General features: G+C 30.9%; 1 protein-coding gene across 1 annotated transcript in view; it reads left to right on the forward strand.

The window, feature by feature from the left end:
- Positions 1 to 16,026, forward strand: part of Hr51 (photoreceptor-specific nuclear hormone receptor 51) — an 81,066-nt gene that overhangs the window by 48,610 nt on the left and 16,430 nt on the right. Inside the window, exon 4 of the mRNA XM_073991429.1 lies at positions 805 to 908. Coding sequence (XP_073847530.1) covers positions 805 to 908 — 104 coding nt within the window. The remainder of the gene's footprint in view (positions 1 to 804; positions 909 to 16,026) is intronic.

Consider the following 16,026-nt stretch of genomic DNA (forward strand, 5'->3'; position numbering starts at 1 on the left):
TTGTGGCATATCGACAACTAGAATCAGACAAAAGGTTAACAACGTCGACAACGAGGACTTAATGAAATAATCTATGCGTTAAGCTTAATTTCATTATCATCAAACGGCTTGAAATTGTTGTTGCTGTTCATCATCATGCAAAGCGTGTAGAGGATGAAAACAGATTCACTGGAATCCTTAACATAGTTGGAAACTACCACCACCATCTATTGTTAGAGGATTTTGGATTTTGAGGAAACAATGGTCTGTCTATCTCTATATGCTGATGATGGCAACAATATAATAGACAGGACCAACCAACCCACCAACCAGTAAGGGCCAAAAGGATATTGACATGATGAGTTTTAATTTTTGTTCAAGTGGTTTTTTGTTAATAACTTCTTTGTTGTTGTTAATTCTTTTGTTTGTTGGAATAGATAATTTGTAAGTGGCAAAAATTCTAACAAGATTGCCAAAATGGAAATTGAACAAGACAGTTTGGGGAGAGGGAGAGACAAATAATTCCTTTTGATACCATAACCGTGACTTTCCTCGACTACTTAGCATAGAAATCAACAAATGTTGCAATTTTTTTAATGCCCAACGAAGAAGTGTGATAGCGGAATAATTGAATTGAAATTAAATAAAAATGTGTTGTGATTTTCATTTTATCTTTTTGTTCTGTTCGATGGAAGTTCGTTCCATCATGCAAATCTCCAGCATTTGTCAAGTGTTCTACGGGTCCTTGTGCTAAATAAGGTTACAATGAGAATAATTGATTTGAAAACATTTTCAATCTTTTTTGTTTAATTTTTTTTCTTGCAGATGTCAAGCTGGTACCGGCCGTTGTATTGTTGACAAAGCCCATCGGAATCAATGTCAGGCTTGTCGTCTCAAGAAGTGCCTTCAAATGGGAATGAATAAAGATGGTAAGTATGAAGTGGTTATAATTTGTTTATGGATATTTTGATAGACCGCCTACCCCCCTTCCCCTCTTCGTTGAGCAAAAGATTCTGCGTTTAAATTCAATGAAGTGTAAAATGTTGATGAGCATAATAAATGTTAATGATGTAACGCCATCAACCAACCAACAAACCAGCCGAAGGAATTTCTATAACAAAATGTTGTGCCCACACCCCACTTTGACGTATGTGGGACCCAATGCTGTGAATGGTGGGTGCATGGATCCTGTCCTTCATTTTGCATTTTATCTTTAATTGCTGTAATTGCCAGAGACAAACAAGGACACGTGCCTTTTTGCTGTTTGTGGTGTTGTTGTTCTCGGTGTGTCAGTTTCAAATTGAGTGTCTCTTAAATACAAATCATTGTTGCGTGTAAATTGTGTGAAACTGGCGCCGGATACGGTAAACACGGTGTTATGATGCTGTTTACTGTTTTATCTAGGTGAGCATCAATCACCCCTTTTCCAGAAAAACAAATAATGAACAGTGACATCAGGAATATTTTTGGAAGGGCGTGGATTTTCTACAAAATATTTTGTGAGGCACATGGAAAATATTTTTAGAGGAACGTGGATTTTTCAAAAACATATTTTGAGGGACGTGGAATTTTTAAAAACATTTTTTTGAGGGACATGGATTTTTTTTAAATATTTTTGAGGGACGTGGATTTTTAAAATAATTTTGTGGGACGTGGATTTTCTTAAAATATTTTTTGAGGGACGTCGATTTTTCTAAATATTTTCTGAGAGACGTGGATTTTCTAAAAATATTTTTTGAGTGACTTGAATTTCTTAAATATTTTGGAGGAACGTGGATTTTTTTACAAATATTTTTTGAGGGACGTGGATATTTTAAAAATTGTTTTGAGGAACGTGGAATTTTTAAAAACATTTTTTGAGGGACGTGGAATTTTTAAAAACATTTTTTGAGGGACGTGGAATTTTTGAAAACATTTTTTGAGGGACACGGATTTTTTAAATTATTTTTTGAGGAACGTGCAGTTTTCAAAAACATTTTTTGAGGGACGTGGAATTTTTGAAAACATTTTTTGAGGGACGTGGATTTTTTTAAAGATCTTTGAGGGACACGGATTTTTTTTAATGTTTTTTGAAAAACGTGAATTTTCTTAAAATACTTTTTAAGAGATTTGGATTTTTTAAATATTTTTGAGGGACGTGGATTTTCTTAAAATATTTTTTGAGTGACTTGAATTTTTTTTTAAATATTTTTGAGGAACGTGAATTTTTTACAAATATTTTTTGAGGAACGTGGATTTTTTTTTAAATATTTTTTGAGGGACGCGGAATTTTTAAAACATTTTTAAAATTATTTTTTGAGGAACGTGCATTTTTTAAAAACATTTTTTGAGGGACGTGGAATTTTTAAAAACATTTTTTTATGAACGTGGATTTTTTTAAATATATTTTGAGGGACGCGGATTTTTTTAAATATTTTTTGAAGAACGTGGATTTTCTTAAAATATTTTTTGAGGGACTTCGATTTTTTGAATATTTTTAGAGGACGTCGATTTTTTAAAATATTTTCTGAAGGACGTGGATTTTTCAAAAACATTTTTGAGGGATGTAGATTTTTCACAAATATTTTGTGTGGTAAATGGATTCTCTAAAAATATTTTTTGTGGAACGTGGATTTTTTAAATACATTTTTTTGAGGGACGTGGAATTTTTAAAACTTTTTTGAGGGACGTGGTTGTTTTTAAATATTTTTTGAGGCACGTGGATTTTTTAAAATAGTTTTGAGGGACGTCGATATTTTAAAATATTTTCTGAGGGACTTGGATTACTTTTAAACAGGTTTGATGGACATGGATTTTTTATAATTATTTTTTGAAAAACAAAATTATTTTTTGATGGGACGAAAGTTGTTTGAAAATCTTTTTTGAGGGACGACAATTTTTTAAAAATCTTTTTTTGAGGGACTGAAATTTTTTAAGATAATTCTTTAAAATTTTCGGACTTTTTTAAAAAAAAAAAAATGTTGGGTGAAGTCGACGTGAAGTGACATGGACTATTTTAAAACGTTTTTGAGGGACGTGTGTTTTCTTAAAATATAATTTTGAGGGACATGGATTTTTAAAAAAGTTTTGAGCAACGTCAATTTTTTAAAATATTTGCTGAGGGACGTGCATTATTTTAAAACATTCTTGAGGGACGTGGATTTTTCAAAAACATTTTTTAAGGGGCGTAGACTTTTCACACATATTTTGTGAGGTAAATGGAACGTGGATTTTTTAAGAACATTGTTTTGAGGGACGTGGAATTTTTTAAATATTTTTTGAGGCAGGTGGATTTTTTAAAAACATTTTTTTGAAGGACGTGGAATTTTTTAAATATTTTTTGAGGGACGTGGATTTTTTAAAACAGTTTTGAGCGACGTCGATTTTTTTAAATATTTTCTTAGGGACGTGGATTACTTTTAAACAGTTTTGAGGGACGTGTATTTTTTTACAATATTATTTTGAGGGACATACATTTTTTATAATTATTTTTTGATGGGACAAAAGAAGTTTAAAAATCTTTTTTGAGGGACTGAAATTTTTTAAGATAATTTTGTGAGTTACGTAGAGTTTTTAAAATAAGTTTTTGATCGACGTGGATTTTTTTAAATTTTCGGATTTTTTTAAAATAATTTTGAGTGACGTCGATTTTTTAAAATATTTTTTGAGGGACGTGAATTATTTTAAAACATTTTTGAGGGATTTTCTTAAAATATCATTTTGAGGGACATGGATTTTTCATAATTAGTCTTTGATGGGACAAAAGTTGTTTGAAAATCTTTTTTGAGGAACGACAATTTTTTAAAAATCTTTTCTGAGGGACGGACATTTTTTAAAATCAATTTTTGATTGACGTGGATTTTTTAAAATTTTAGGATTTTTACCAAAGAAAAACTTCACATTGAAGTTTTTCTTGGCTCTCCTTTATACTTCGAGTTGACGATTGATGTTTGGGTATAAAAAATTTTTTGTTGAAGAAGTCATTGAAAAATAACTTCGGTGGAGAATATCCACAAACAAGAAACAAGGGAACTGATGAGATCCTGTTGCGAGGATCGAAACTGCCTTATCCCTTGGCGAACAATGCCAAACCTTCTCCACTAATAAATTAGTTGTTTTAAATATTAAAACAACAACAATGGGATTAAGCCAGACTATTTTGAAAAACCAAAATTGTAAAAGATATCCCAATAAAAAAACGGCACCAATGTTCTTTTTAAAAATATTTTTGAGTGACGTCAATTTTTAAAAATATTTTATAAGCATTTTTCAGGGACTTGAATTTTTTAATAATATTCTTAGACATCGAGGATTTGTTCTGAAAATTGTTTACGGCTCGTGAATTTTTTAAACGTACTTTTTATACCTCGTGGGTTTAAAAAATATACCTCGTGAATTTTTTAAAAATATTTTTAGACCTCGTAGATTTTTCAAAAATATTTTTTAAAACAAATTAGACGTTGTGGATTTTTTAAAAAAATTAGAACTCGTAAATTTAAAAGAAAAAAAATTAGACCTCGTGGATTTTGTTTAAAATGAGACCTCATGGATTTAAAAAAAAAAAAAATAGAACTCGCGGATTTTTAAAAAAATACCTCGTGGGTTAAAAAAAATATTTTTGAGGACCTCATGGATTTTTTTTTTAAGAATATTTTTTGAGAGTTTCACAGACCTCGTGAATTTTTTAAGAATATTTTTTGAGGTTCTCATCGTCTTCATGGATTTTTTAAATTTTTTTTAAGACCACGTGGGTTTTTAAATATACTTTTTGATAGTCTCTCTGACCTCGTGGATTTTTTCTAAAAATTGTTTAGGGCTCGTGAATTTTTTAAACGTACTTTTTAGACCTCGTGGATTTAAAAAAATATACCTCTTGAATTTTTAAAAATATTTTTGTACCTCGTAAAGTTTTCAAAAATATTTTATAGACCTCGTAGAGTTTTCAAAAATATTCTGTAGACATCGTGGATTAAAAAATTAGACCTCGTGGATTTAAAAAATAGACCTCGTGCATTTAAAAAAATTAGACATCGTCGATTTTTTTTCAAAAATGTTAGACCTCGTAAATTAAAAAAAAAATTAGACCTCGTGGATTTTTTTTCAATTGAGACCTCGTGGATTTAAAAAATAAAATAAGACCTCACGGATTTTTTAAAAAAAAATAAGACCTCGTGGATTAAAAAAAATATTTTTGAGGACCTCATGTATTTTTTTAAGAATATTTTTTGAGGGTTTCACAGACCTCGTGAATTTTTTAAGAATATTTTTTGAGGTTTTCACAGAGTTCATGGATTTTTTTAAATTTTTTTTAAGACCTCGTAGGTTTTTTTAGAAATACTTTTTGATGGTCTCTCTGACCTCGTGGATTTTTTCTAAAAATTGTTTAGGGCTCGTGAATTTTTTAAACGTACTTTTTAGACCTCGTGGATTTAAAAAAAATATACCTCGTGGATTTTTTAAAAATATTTTTAGACCTCGTAAAGTTTTCAAAAATATTTTGTAGACCTCGTGGATTAAAAAATTAGACCTGGTGGATTTAAAAAATAGACCTCGTGCATTTAAAAAAATTAGACATCGTCTATTTTTTTAAAAAATTTTAGACCTTGTAAATTTAAAAAAAAATAGACCTCGTGGTTTTTTTTTAAATTGAGACCTCGTGGATTTAAAAAATAAAATTAGACCTCGCGGATTTAAAAAAATAAGAGCTCGTGGATTAAAAAAAAAAATATTTTTGAGGACCTTATGGTTTTTTTTAAGAATATTTTTTGAGGATTTCACAGACCTCGTGAATTTTTTAAGAATATTTTTTGAGGTTCTCACAGAGTTCATGGATTTTTTTTAAATTTGTTTAAGACCTAGTGGGTTTTTTTAGAAATACTTTTTGATGGTCTCACTGACCTCGTGGATTTTTATACCCTCAGCATTTATGCTAACGAGGGTATATACACTTTCATACGGGCAAAATGTGCCTCATCGAAATAATGGTTTTAGACCCCAACTATGTTTGGACGAAATGTGTTTCAGATAATTTGGAGTCGATTGAGCAATGTCCGTCCGTCTGTCTGTCTGTCTGGCTGGCTGGAGCGCACGATAACTCTCGAACGGATAAACCGATTCGAACCAAAATTTGGCTTTCGTAATATTTTGTCCAAACTTAGTTTAAGTTCGTTTTATCGGTCCACTCCTTCCGGTACCTCCCCCACAAAAGTTCGAAAATGTTCGGAAAATTTGTACGTACGATAACTCTTGAATGGAGTAACCGATTTGGTCTATACTTTGCAAATCGTGAAATATCTACCAGACTTAGATGAGGTTCCAATATGGACGCAATCGGTCCACTCCTTCGAGGACCTGCCACACAAAATTTGGGATAAATTCAGTTTAGGACCTGCTCGCGAATCGCTTTGATTTTTGTTTTAGCAACTTGTCCCCATATGACGGTACAAGTTTCATCAGGGGCAAGTCCACACTTCCTGAGAAAATAGCCTGAAAGATGCAAACAAATCCCTATGACACCCTGTGCAGTGGTTGGAGCGTAAGACAACTCTTGAACGGATTAACCGATTTGGTCCAAAATTTGGCCTTCGTAATTTTTGTCCAAACATAGTTTAAGTTCGAACATAAGCCATATCGGTCCACTCCTTCAGGTACCTCCCCCACAAAAGTTCAAAAATGTTCGGAAAAATTGTTGGCACGATAACCCTTGAAAGGAGTGACCGATATGGTCCATACTTTACACATCCTTATATATCTACCAGATATAGATCAGGTTCGAATATGTTTGCCCACTCCTTCGGGTACCTATCACACAAAATTACTGATAAGACCTGTTCTCGAATCACTTTGATTTTTTTTTGAAGCAACTGACATTCGCTACCTAATTTACGACGGTAAAAGTTTTTTTCAAGGGCAAGTCCATACTTCTTGAGAAAACAGCCCGAAAGGTGTAAAAAAACATATGGCACCATATATAGTGGCTGGAGAGCACGATAACTCTCGAACTAACCGATTTGGTCCAAAATTTGGCCTTCCTGATATTTTGTCATACTTTCAGTTCGAAGATAGGCAATACAGGTCCACAACTTCCGATAGTTCCCCCGAATATTTAAAAAATGTCACTTAAAGGGTATGCACGATATATCTTGAAAAAATTTGGTCCAAACTTTGGATCTCCTAATATTTTGTCCAAATTTAGTTTAACTTCTAAAATGGAGGTACCTTAGGGTACCTCCTCCACAAAAGTTCAACATTTGTGTCTAAGTGCAGTTTAAGGTCTCTTCGAAGATCCTTTAGAAATGTTTGCCGATGCTGTTCGTTTTTGTCCTGCTTACAACGGTGTTATGTTTTCCGTGGACAAGTCCATGCTTCCTGGCACACTGGTCCATAAGTTATATGATGACCCACTGAAATGACTAGTGGGCGGGACATTTATCGAAAAGATATGACTCCCAAAATAAGACAAACTGAAATGACTAGTGGGCGCGATATCTATCGAAAAGATATGATCCACTTCCATAATTGATAGTCCATCGGTCCATTCCTTTAAGTACCTCCTCTGCAACACTTTTGAACTTCAATCCTAATCCATATTTTAGTCGCCAAGTTCAAATGTCCAAAAAAAAGCAACAAAATAATGAAAGGACCATAAATACATTCGATCTGACCGTAGATGAAAGTTTGAATTGATATAGGCTGAGGGTATATCTCTGTCGGCAAAGCCGACTGATACTTTTTTACTTGTTTTAAATATATTTTTAAGGGTCTCACAGACCTCGTGGTTTTTTTTTAATATTTTGAAGGTCTGACAGACCTCGTGGATTATTTTTTTTAAATATTTTTGAGGCTTTCACAGACCTTGTGAATTTTTTTTAAATATTTTTAACAAACTTGTATTTCCCCGAGGTCTGTGAGACCATCAACAATACATCTCGAAAAACTGACGTCCCTCAAAAATACATGTTAAAAAAATCACGAGGTCGGTCTCACAGACATCGTGGAAAGACTTGTTTGTTTTTTCACACGAGATTTTTACATTTCTAACCAATGTGCCATTACAAACAATTTACCTTTCCTCTCTCTCCCTTTGCATCCTGTGGTTGCTGTTCATTTCTTCTTAAAATATTTCAATATTATGATTTGTATTTTTTTTTTCTTGTCTATATTTACCTTAATGGTTGTCAGTTGCGTTTTTGCTTTCCTGTCCTTCGTTTGATTGCTACTGGTGTGAGTGCGTCGTGTGCCAGATTTCTTCACAAAGGATAACGCAAACAACACAGCAACAACAACAACAAGAATAAAAACTCAACAATGTTGTTTGGTTGGTTGACTTTCATGTTTATTTTTAAAGGATATTCATTGCTTGCTGCGCTCCACTTTTGTTCATTCATTTGGAAACATTGGGAAACAGCAGCAACAACAACAAAGTATCAATGGTGGATGGCAGGATGGATGGCTGTATAGATAAATGATTTATTCCTTTGGTTCCTCTTTGAGGTTTCTGCTATTGTGGCTTGCATAAGTTGGCCCAGCATGCAAATTATTTAACCAAAGGATAATAATTTTCCCTCTCTTTCTCTTCCTTTATTTTCTATGGTTTGTGTGCGCGGTTGTAGGGATGCGGTTGATGGATCGGTTCATTTGTTTTGTTGTTGTTGCTGTTTTTTCTGGTTTTATTTTATTGTGAGCGTGTGCCACAGACAGAGACATCGATGATGATGTTCAATCAACCTGCAAATAATATTCCAAATATGACATGTTTGCTTTGGAAAACGTTTAGTTTCGCATGGTGCCTGTCCTGTTTTTGATGTTTAAAGGTTGTCTTTTGAAGCAGGATTGTTTTTCTGATTTCCCATGGTTTACTTTGTTTAAACACAAAAAAGACACATGCTTTGTCATGCATGCAATATTGTTTATGTCCTTCTTTGTTCGTGAGCAGTGGGTGTGATGGCCCATGAAAATGTAAATATAAAGGTAGAAAGGGAACTAAAGAGTAAATATTAAAAATATTAATTGAATAAATCCGTAAAAATCTACATATAAAGGTATGCGTATCACACACATCCTGGGAATTTCAATAAAATGACGTTCAAGAAGCAAGTTAAAGAATGTGGTTAATGAAACAATTTAGAAAATGCTTGAAAACGGATAGTAATTTTGGTATTAATAGTATTGATTTATTGCTGGTATTTGGTTCATACATACATACATACATTCGTCATTTGATCGTTTTAAGGTGTTTTCAAAGTTTTTGAGAGGAAGGACAAATATGTTTTCTACTTTAATACACATTGTAAAGCCTTCGGACTTATTTTCCTTGTCAGGAATTTCATCGGCAAATTTCATCTCTCGAAGTGGACAACTTACTTCGAATGTCCTTACTATACCTCCTTTAATTTGTTAACATTTCTGACTATATTTTCCTTGCTTAGGCATTTATTTTTATCATATCATTCTTTTATTTGGTTTCCGAACTTAGTCCAATTGATTCGAAAGCTTAGGTGGTGGCCTCGAATTTAGGAATTCTTGATTTTTTTACATATATTTTAAGGACTTCGTAGATTTTTGAAAATATTTTTGAGGGACGCGGATTTTTTAAAAATATTTTTGAGGGATGTGGATTTCTTAAAAATATTTTTGAGGGACGTATATTTTTAAAATATTTTTTGAGGACGTGTATTTTTTAATATTTTCTTTAAAATTTGGACCTACATTTTTCATAATTTGAGGAACATGAATTTTTTTAACATTTTCTGGACTTAGATATTTAAAAATATTTTTTGAGGGACTTGGACATTTTTTAATTTTTTGAGGGACGTGGATTTTTCAAAAGTATTTTTAAAGAGAGTGAATTTTTTAAAATATTTTTGGGGACGACGATTTTTTAAAAATATTTTTTAATGGAAGTGGACTTTTATTTTTTTTTTTTTATTATTAAGGGACGTTGATTGTTTTTAAATATTTTTGGAGGGATGCGGATATTTTATGTATGGATTTTTTTAAATATTTGTAATGACTGCATTTTTTAAATTATTTGTGGGAAGTGCTTTTTTTAACATATTTTCTGAGGGACGCAGATTTTTTAAAAATATTTTTTAGGGTGGTAGATTTTTTTTTAAAGAAATTTTAGATTGTCGTGGATTTAATAATTTAAAAAAATATATTTTGAGGGACTGGTATTTTTTTAAATATTTTTGGAGGGACGCAGATTTTTTTATATATATTTTGAAAAACATTTTAATATTTTCATAATGACATGTATTTTTTTAATATTTTTTGAGGGAATGTTATTTTTTAAATATGGGGAATTCCAAGTGAAATCGGACAGTTCGGAGAAAAGTAATTTTTGATTTCAATTGTTTTTGGTTCAATTAATGCTCCTAGCCAACAGAACATTTTAGTATATTTTAAAATTTTTTTTGACCAACGGTACAGAGATATCGCCTATTGAAATTATCACATTTTTAAAGAACTATGTCCAAATAAATACTCATAACTTCTTTAATATTGGTCCAAATGGGACCACCTTTTTTTTGAATTGTTTGTTTTTTCATCAGCTATCGAAAGAAATACTTAAAAGAGAAATGCACAGTGGGCTTCAATGCAATTTTCGGGATTTAATATTTAAAATCAATTTTTAAATATGATTGTACCCTTCGTTTTATTCAAAAAATAATATGTTAAACTACGTTCAATTACAAAAATTTTAAGCTCTAAATCGTAATGGGATGCGAATAAATACTTTTTTTTCTGAATTTTTTAAAATTTGTCAATTTAATTTTTCCTTTATACCTTTGTCTAAAATGTATTATTTTATTAAAAAAATTAAAAGTTTCATTTATAAATATTTGTTTTGATTTTATATTTATGAATTTATCTCAAACATCTTAAAAACTGCATCATTTTTCGATTTTGAAAATACATCAGCGAAAATTCCATTAAAGCCCACTGTGCATTTTTTTCTATTTTTTATGATAAATATATAACATATAATGATAAATATGTACTCTTAGCTTCAAAAATACAGGAAATACAAATTTTGGACAAAGGTATTAAGGAAAAGTTGTATCGACAAATTTTAAAAAATTCAGAAAAAATAGTATTTATTCGCATCCCATTACGATTTAGAGCTTAAAATTTTTGTAATTGAACGTAGTTTAACATATAATTTTTTTGAAAAAATCGAAGGGTACAATCATATTTAAAAATTGATTTTAAATATTAAATCCCGAAAATTGCATTGAAGCCCACTGTGCATTTCTCTTTTATGTATTTCTTTCGATAGCTGATGAAAAAACAAACAATTCAAAAAAAAGATAGTCCCATTTGGACCAATATTAAAGAAGTTATGAGTATTTATTTGGACATAGTTCTTTAAAAATGTGATAATTTCAATAGGCGATATCTCTGTACCGTTGGTCAAAAAAAAAATTTAAAATATACTAAAATGTTCTGTTGGCTAGGAGCATTAATTGAACCAAAAACAATTGAAATCAAAAATTACTTTTCTCCGAACTGTCCGATTTCACTTGGAATTCCCCATATATGTTTTTGAGAGACGTGAATTTTTTAAAAATATTATTTTGAGGGACCTGGATTTTGTCTTAAAATTTTTTGAGGATGAGGTTTTTTTAAAAATATTTTTTAGTGCAATGTGCGAAGAATTTTTTTAAACATTTTTTTAAGAACGTGGATTTTTTAAAAATATTATTTTTATAGTCGTGGATTTGTTAAAAATATTTTTGATTGACATGCATTTTTTGAAATATTTTTGAAGGACGTGGATTTTTTTTTTACATTTGAGGGACATGGATTTTTTATAATATTAGGGACGTGGATTTTCTAAAACATATTCTGTGGGACTGGATTTTTTAAACATATTTTTTGATGAACGATGGACGGATTTTTTTTAAAAAATTTTCTGAGGGACGTGGATTTTTTCATTTTTTTTATACCCTCCACCATAGGATGGGGGTATATTAAGTTTGTCATTCCGTTTGTAACTACTCGAAATAATCATTGTAGACCCCACAAACTATATATGTATAGTGCAATTCTACATCGATATAGCCATGTCCGTCCGTCTGTCCGTCTGTGGAAATCACTCTAGCGTCCGAACGGATTGACGTATGTAGGTCGATGAAATTTTGGGAAAATCTATTATATGTACGTAGGACTTTTGGCATTGAAAGCGGGCTGTGTAGGTCCACGCTTTCGTATAGCCCCCATACAAAATGACGGGTGACGCGTCGTCATTTTAAGGATTTTTTAAGATATTTGTCCCATTTTACCACCGAATTGGTTGTGACTTTGTATTTTGTGTCTCCAAAGGCCAAAAAACACTCCTACCAAAGTTGGTTTATATAGGTCCACGTTTTGGTATAGCCCCCTATAACTCCCCATATAAAGTACGCGTCATTTTAATATATTTTGAATGTGTTAGTCCCATTTGACAACTGAATCGGTTGTAACTTTGTATTTTGTGTTTCCAGAGGCTACGAAATATTTCTACCATAAAATGTTTATATAGGTCCACGTTTTGATATAGCCCCCATAATACAATATCTCCCGATTTTCGATATTTTGAACGTTTTAGCCTCATTATCACACCGAGATGGCTGAAATTTGGTATTTAGTCTTCTTTGGGGGTATAGAACTTTCCCCCAGAAATTTGTAGGTATGGGTCCACGCCATCATATAGCCCCCATAGAACGGCACCTTCCGATTTTCGGTATTTTGTAGGTTGTGGCCACATTAATCCACCGAAATGGCTGAAATTTGTGGTGGAGGGTATAAAAAGTTCGGCCCAACTGAACTTAACGCTTTTCCTACTTGTTATTTTTAAAATATGTTATGAGGGACGTGGATTTTACGTTTTGAAGAACGTGGATTGTTTAAAATCATTTCATGAGGGACGTGAACTTTTAAAAAATATTTTTTGAAGGACGTAGATATTCCTAAATAATTTTTTTAAATGCCGTTGATATTTGTACAACATTTTCTGAGGGACTTGAATTTGTTAAAAATATTTTTTTTGCCGAACGTGTATGAGGGTGGTTTTTTTAAATTTTTTTGGAAGACGGTTATTTTTTAAAAATATTTTGTTTTAAATATTTTTTTGGGAAATGAATTTTTTGAAAATATTTTTTGAGGGGCGAGGATTTTTTAAAAATATTTTTAGTGCGATGTTCGAATTATTTTTTAAAAAATAAAAATAAATATTTTTTGAGGACGTGGATTTCTTTAAATTTAGGGGACGTGGATTATTTAAAACATATTCTAAGGGGTTTGTATTTTTAAAAATGTTTTTGAGAGACGTGGATTTAAAAAAAAATATGTTTAAGGAATTTAGATTTTTAAAAACATTTTTTGAGGGACAAGGATATTTTAAAAAATATTTTTTCAACAGCGCGGATTCTTTAAGAAAATTTTTTAATGTCGTGGATTTATTAAAAACATTTTTGAGAGACGTAGATTTTTTTTTAAGTTTTTTGAAGACGTCGATTTTTTTAAATATTTTTTTTAATTTAAGGGTCCTTGATTTTTGTCGAGGGCCTTGGATTTTTAAAAGGGACTTGACATTTTTAAACGATTTTCTGAGGGATATACTTTTTTGAGGGACGAGGATTTTTTAAAGAATGCTATGCTCAAAGTATTTTTTAAAAACATTTTTAAATATTTTTTGAGGTCGTGGATTTTTTTTTAATTTGAGGGACCTGTATTTTTTATAATTTGAAGGACGTGGATTTCTTAAAACACATTCTAAGGGGGTTGAATTTTTTAAAAAATGTTTTTGGGGAACGTCGTTTTTAAAAAAAATACAATTATTAAGGGACGTGGATTTTTTAAAAATATTTTTTGAGGGACGTGGATTTTAAAATGACATTTCTTAAAAAATATTTCTTGAGGTACGTGGATTTTTAAAAAACATTTCTTAAAAAATATTTTTTGATGGACGCGGATTTTTTAAATAAATATTTTCTGAGGGGAGAGGGTATTTTAAAAATATTTTTCGAGGGACGAGGTTATTTAAAAAAATTTTTTTCACGAGCTCGGATTTTTTAAGAATATTTTTTATAGTCGTGGATTTATTAAAACATTTTTAGAGTTTTTTAAATATTTTTGAAGACGTGGATTTTTTCAAAAAGATTTTTGTTTTAATTTAAAGGACCTGAATTTTTTGGAGGAACTAGGATTTTTTGAAGGGGCCTTGAATTTTTTATAAGATTTTCTGAGGGACTTGGATTTTTTAAAAATGTGTTTAAGGGACGTGGCATGTATTTCATTAACATTTTTTGAGGGATTGCGATTTTGTACATATGTTTTTGAGGGACGTGAATTTTTTTTAATATTTTCTGTTGGACGTGGATGCTTTAAAAAAAATGTTTTAGGGACGTAGACTTCTTAAAATGAATTTTAAGGGACGTGAATTTTTTAATTTTTTAAGAGACACGGATTTTTAAATATATTTTTGAGAGACTTGGATTTTTTAAAAATATTTTTGTGTGTTGCGAGGATATTATAAAAAATATTTTTTAGGGACGAAAACATTTTAAAAATATTTTTTAGGGACGAGGATGTTTTAAAAAATATTTTTTGATGTACGTGATTTTTTACATTTTTCTTGCGATGTGCGACGTATTTTTTAAGAATTTCTGCGAAACTTTCACAGCTTTTTGGAGGTAGCTCTTTAATCTCAGGTCTCTCCCAAAAGCTGTGAAAGTTTCGTATGAAAGATTCAACGTGTGGCTTTAGAGTTATTTAGGCAGTTATTATCATGCCTTCGACTTTTTTTATTTGATTTCGAACTTTGTCTAATTGGTTTTGGATATGTTTCGGAATTTAAAAAAAAAAAATTTTGAGGGTCCTCGATTTTTTACAAATATTTTTGAGTGACGTGGGAATTTTAAAAATATTTTTTAAAGGAAGGGGACGGTTTAAAAATATTTTTTGAGAGATGTGAATTTAAATATAAAATAATTTTTGAGGGACGCGGATTTTTGAAAACAGTTTTTGAGGAACGTGTATTTTTTAATATTTTTATTTTTTAAATATTTTATGAGGGACGGGTATTTCTTTAAACATTTTTTGGAAACGTGGTTTTTCTTTAAAATATTTTTTATGGATTTAATTTTTTAGAAATAGTTTTGAGGGACGAGGAATTTTTGCAAATATTTTATTGAGGGACGTGGATATTTTAAAAACATTTTTTGAAGGACGTGGATTTTTTGAAAATACTTGTTTGATGGACGTGAATTTTTTAAAAATATTTTTTGAGGGACGTGGATTTCTTAAAAATATTTGTTAAGAGACGTGGCTTTTTAAAAAGATTTTTTGAAGGGACGGGGATTTTTTATATATTTTGTATATTTTGTATGGCATGAAGATTTTTAAAATATTTTATGAGGGGCGTGGATTTCTTACAAAAAATTGAGGGATTTAAAAAATATTTTTAAGGGCAGGGTATTTTTTAAGGGAAGGGGTCTTTTAAAAATTTTGTCTGGACTTGGACTTTAAAAAATATATGTTGAGGTTTTAAACATTTTTGGAGGGACTGGGATTTTTTAAATATATTTTTGAGGAAAGTGAATTTTGATTGCTTAAGTCTGGAGTATTCCCCCATTGGCTTAACTTCATCATTACCTTCTTAAGAAAGTAATGCAAATTGGCTTTTCAGTTTTTGAATTGATGATTTTTCTAGTGAAAACCTGAAATCATCAATTCAAAAACTGAAAAGCCAATTGACAATTCCCTTCGCCGCACAGTGGTCGAAACCACTGATTTAGCGGCGCGAAATTAATAACTTAGAAACGAATGAAGATATCTTTCTGAAATTTTGCACAAACTCAATCTGTGTCTGTGGGTAATTATGGACTAAATATGAACAACATAGGCAAATATTTTGGTATAGCCCCCATATAACGGTACATCCTGATATTCGATATTTTGAGGATTTAAGCCACCTTTTCCTTCTAAATTAGTTGTAATTTGGTACTTAGGGTTCCTAGTGATCACTAAACCTTTCCACCAAAAATTGTGGACATAGGTCCACGTTTGGGTATAGGCCCCTTT

The sequence above is a fragment of the Musca autumnalis genome, unplaced genomic scaffold (genome assembly GCF_047663935.1).
Source record: "Musca autumnalis isolate F117 unplaced genomic scaffold, ASM4766393v1 scaffold_5, whole genome shotgun sequence".
Classification (NCBI taxonomy): domain Eukaryota; kingdom Metazoa; phylum Arthropoda; class Insecta; order Diptera; family Muscidae; genus Musca; species Musca autumnalis.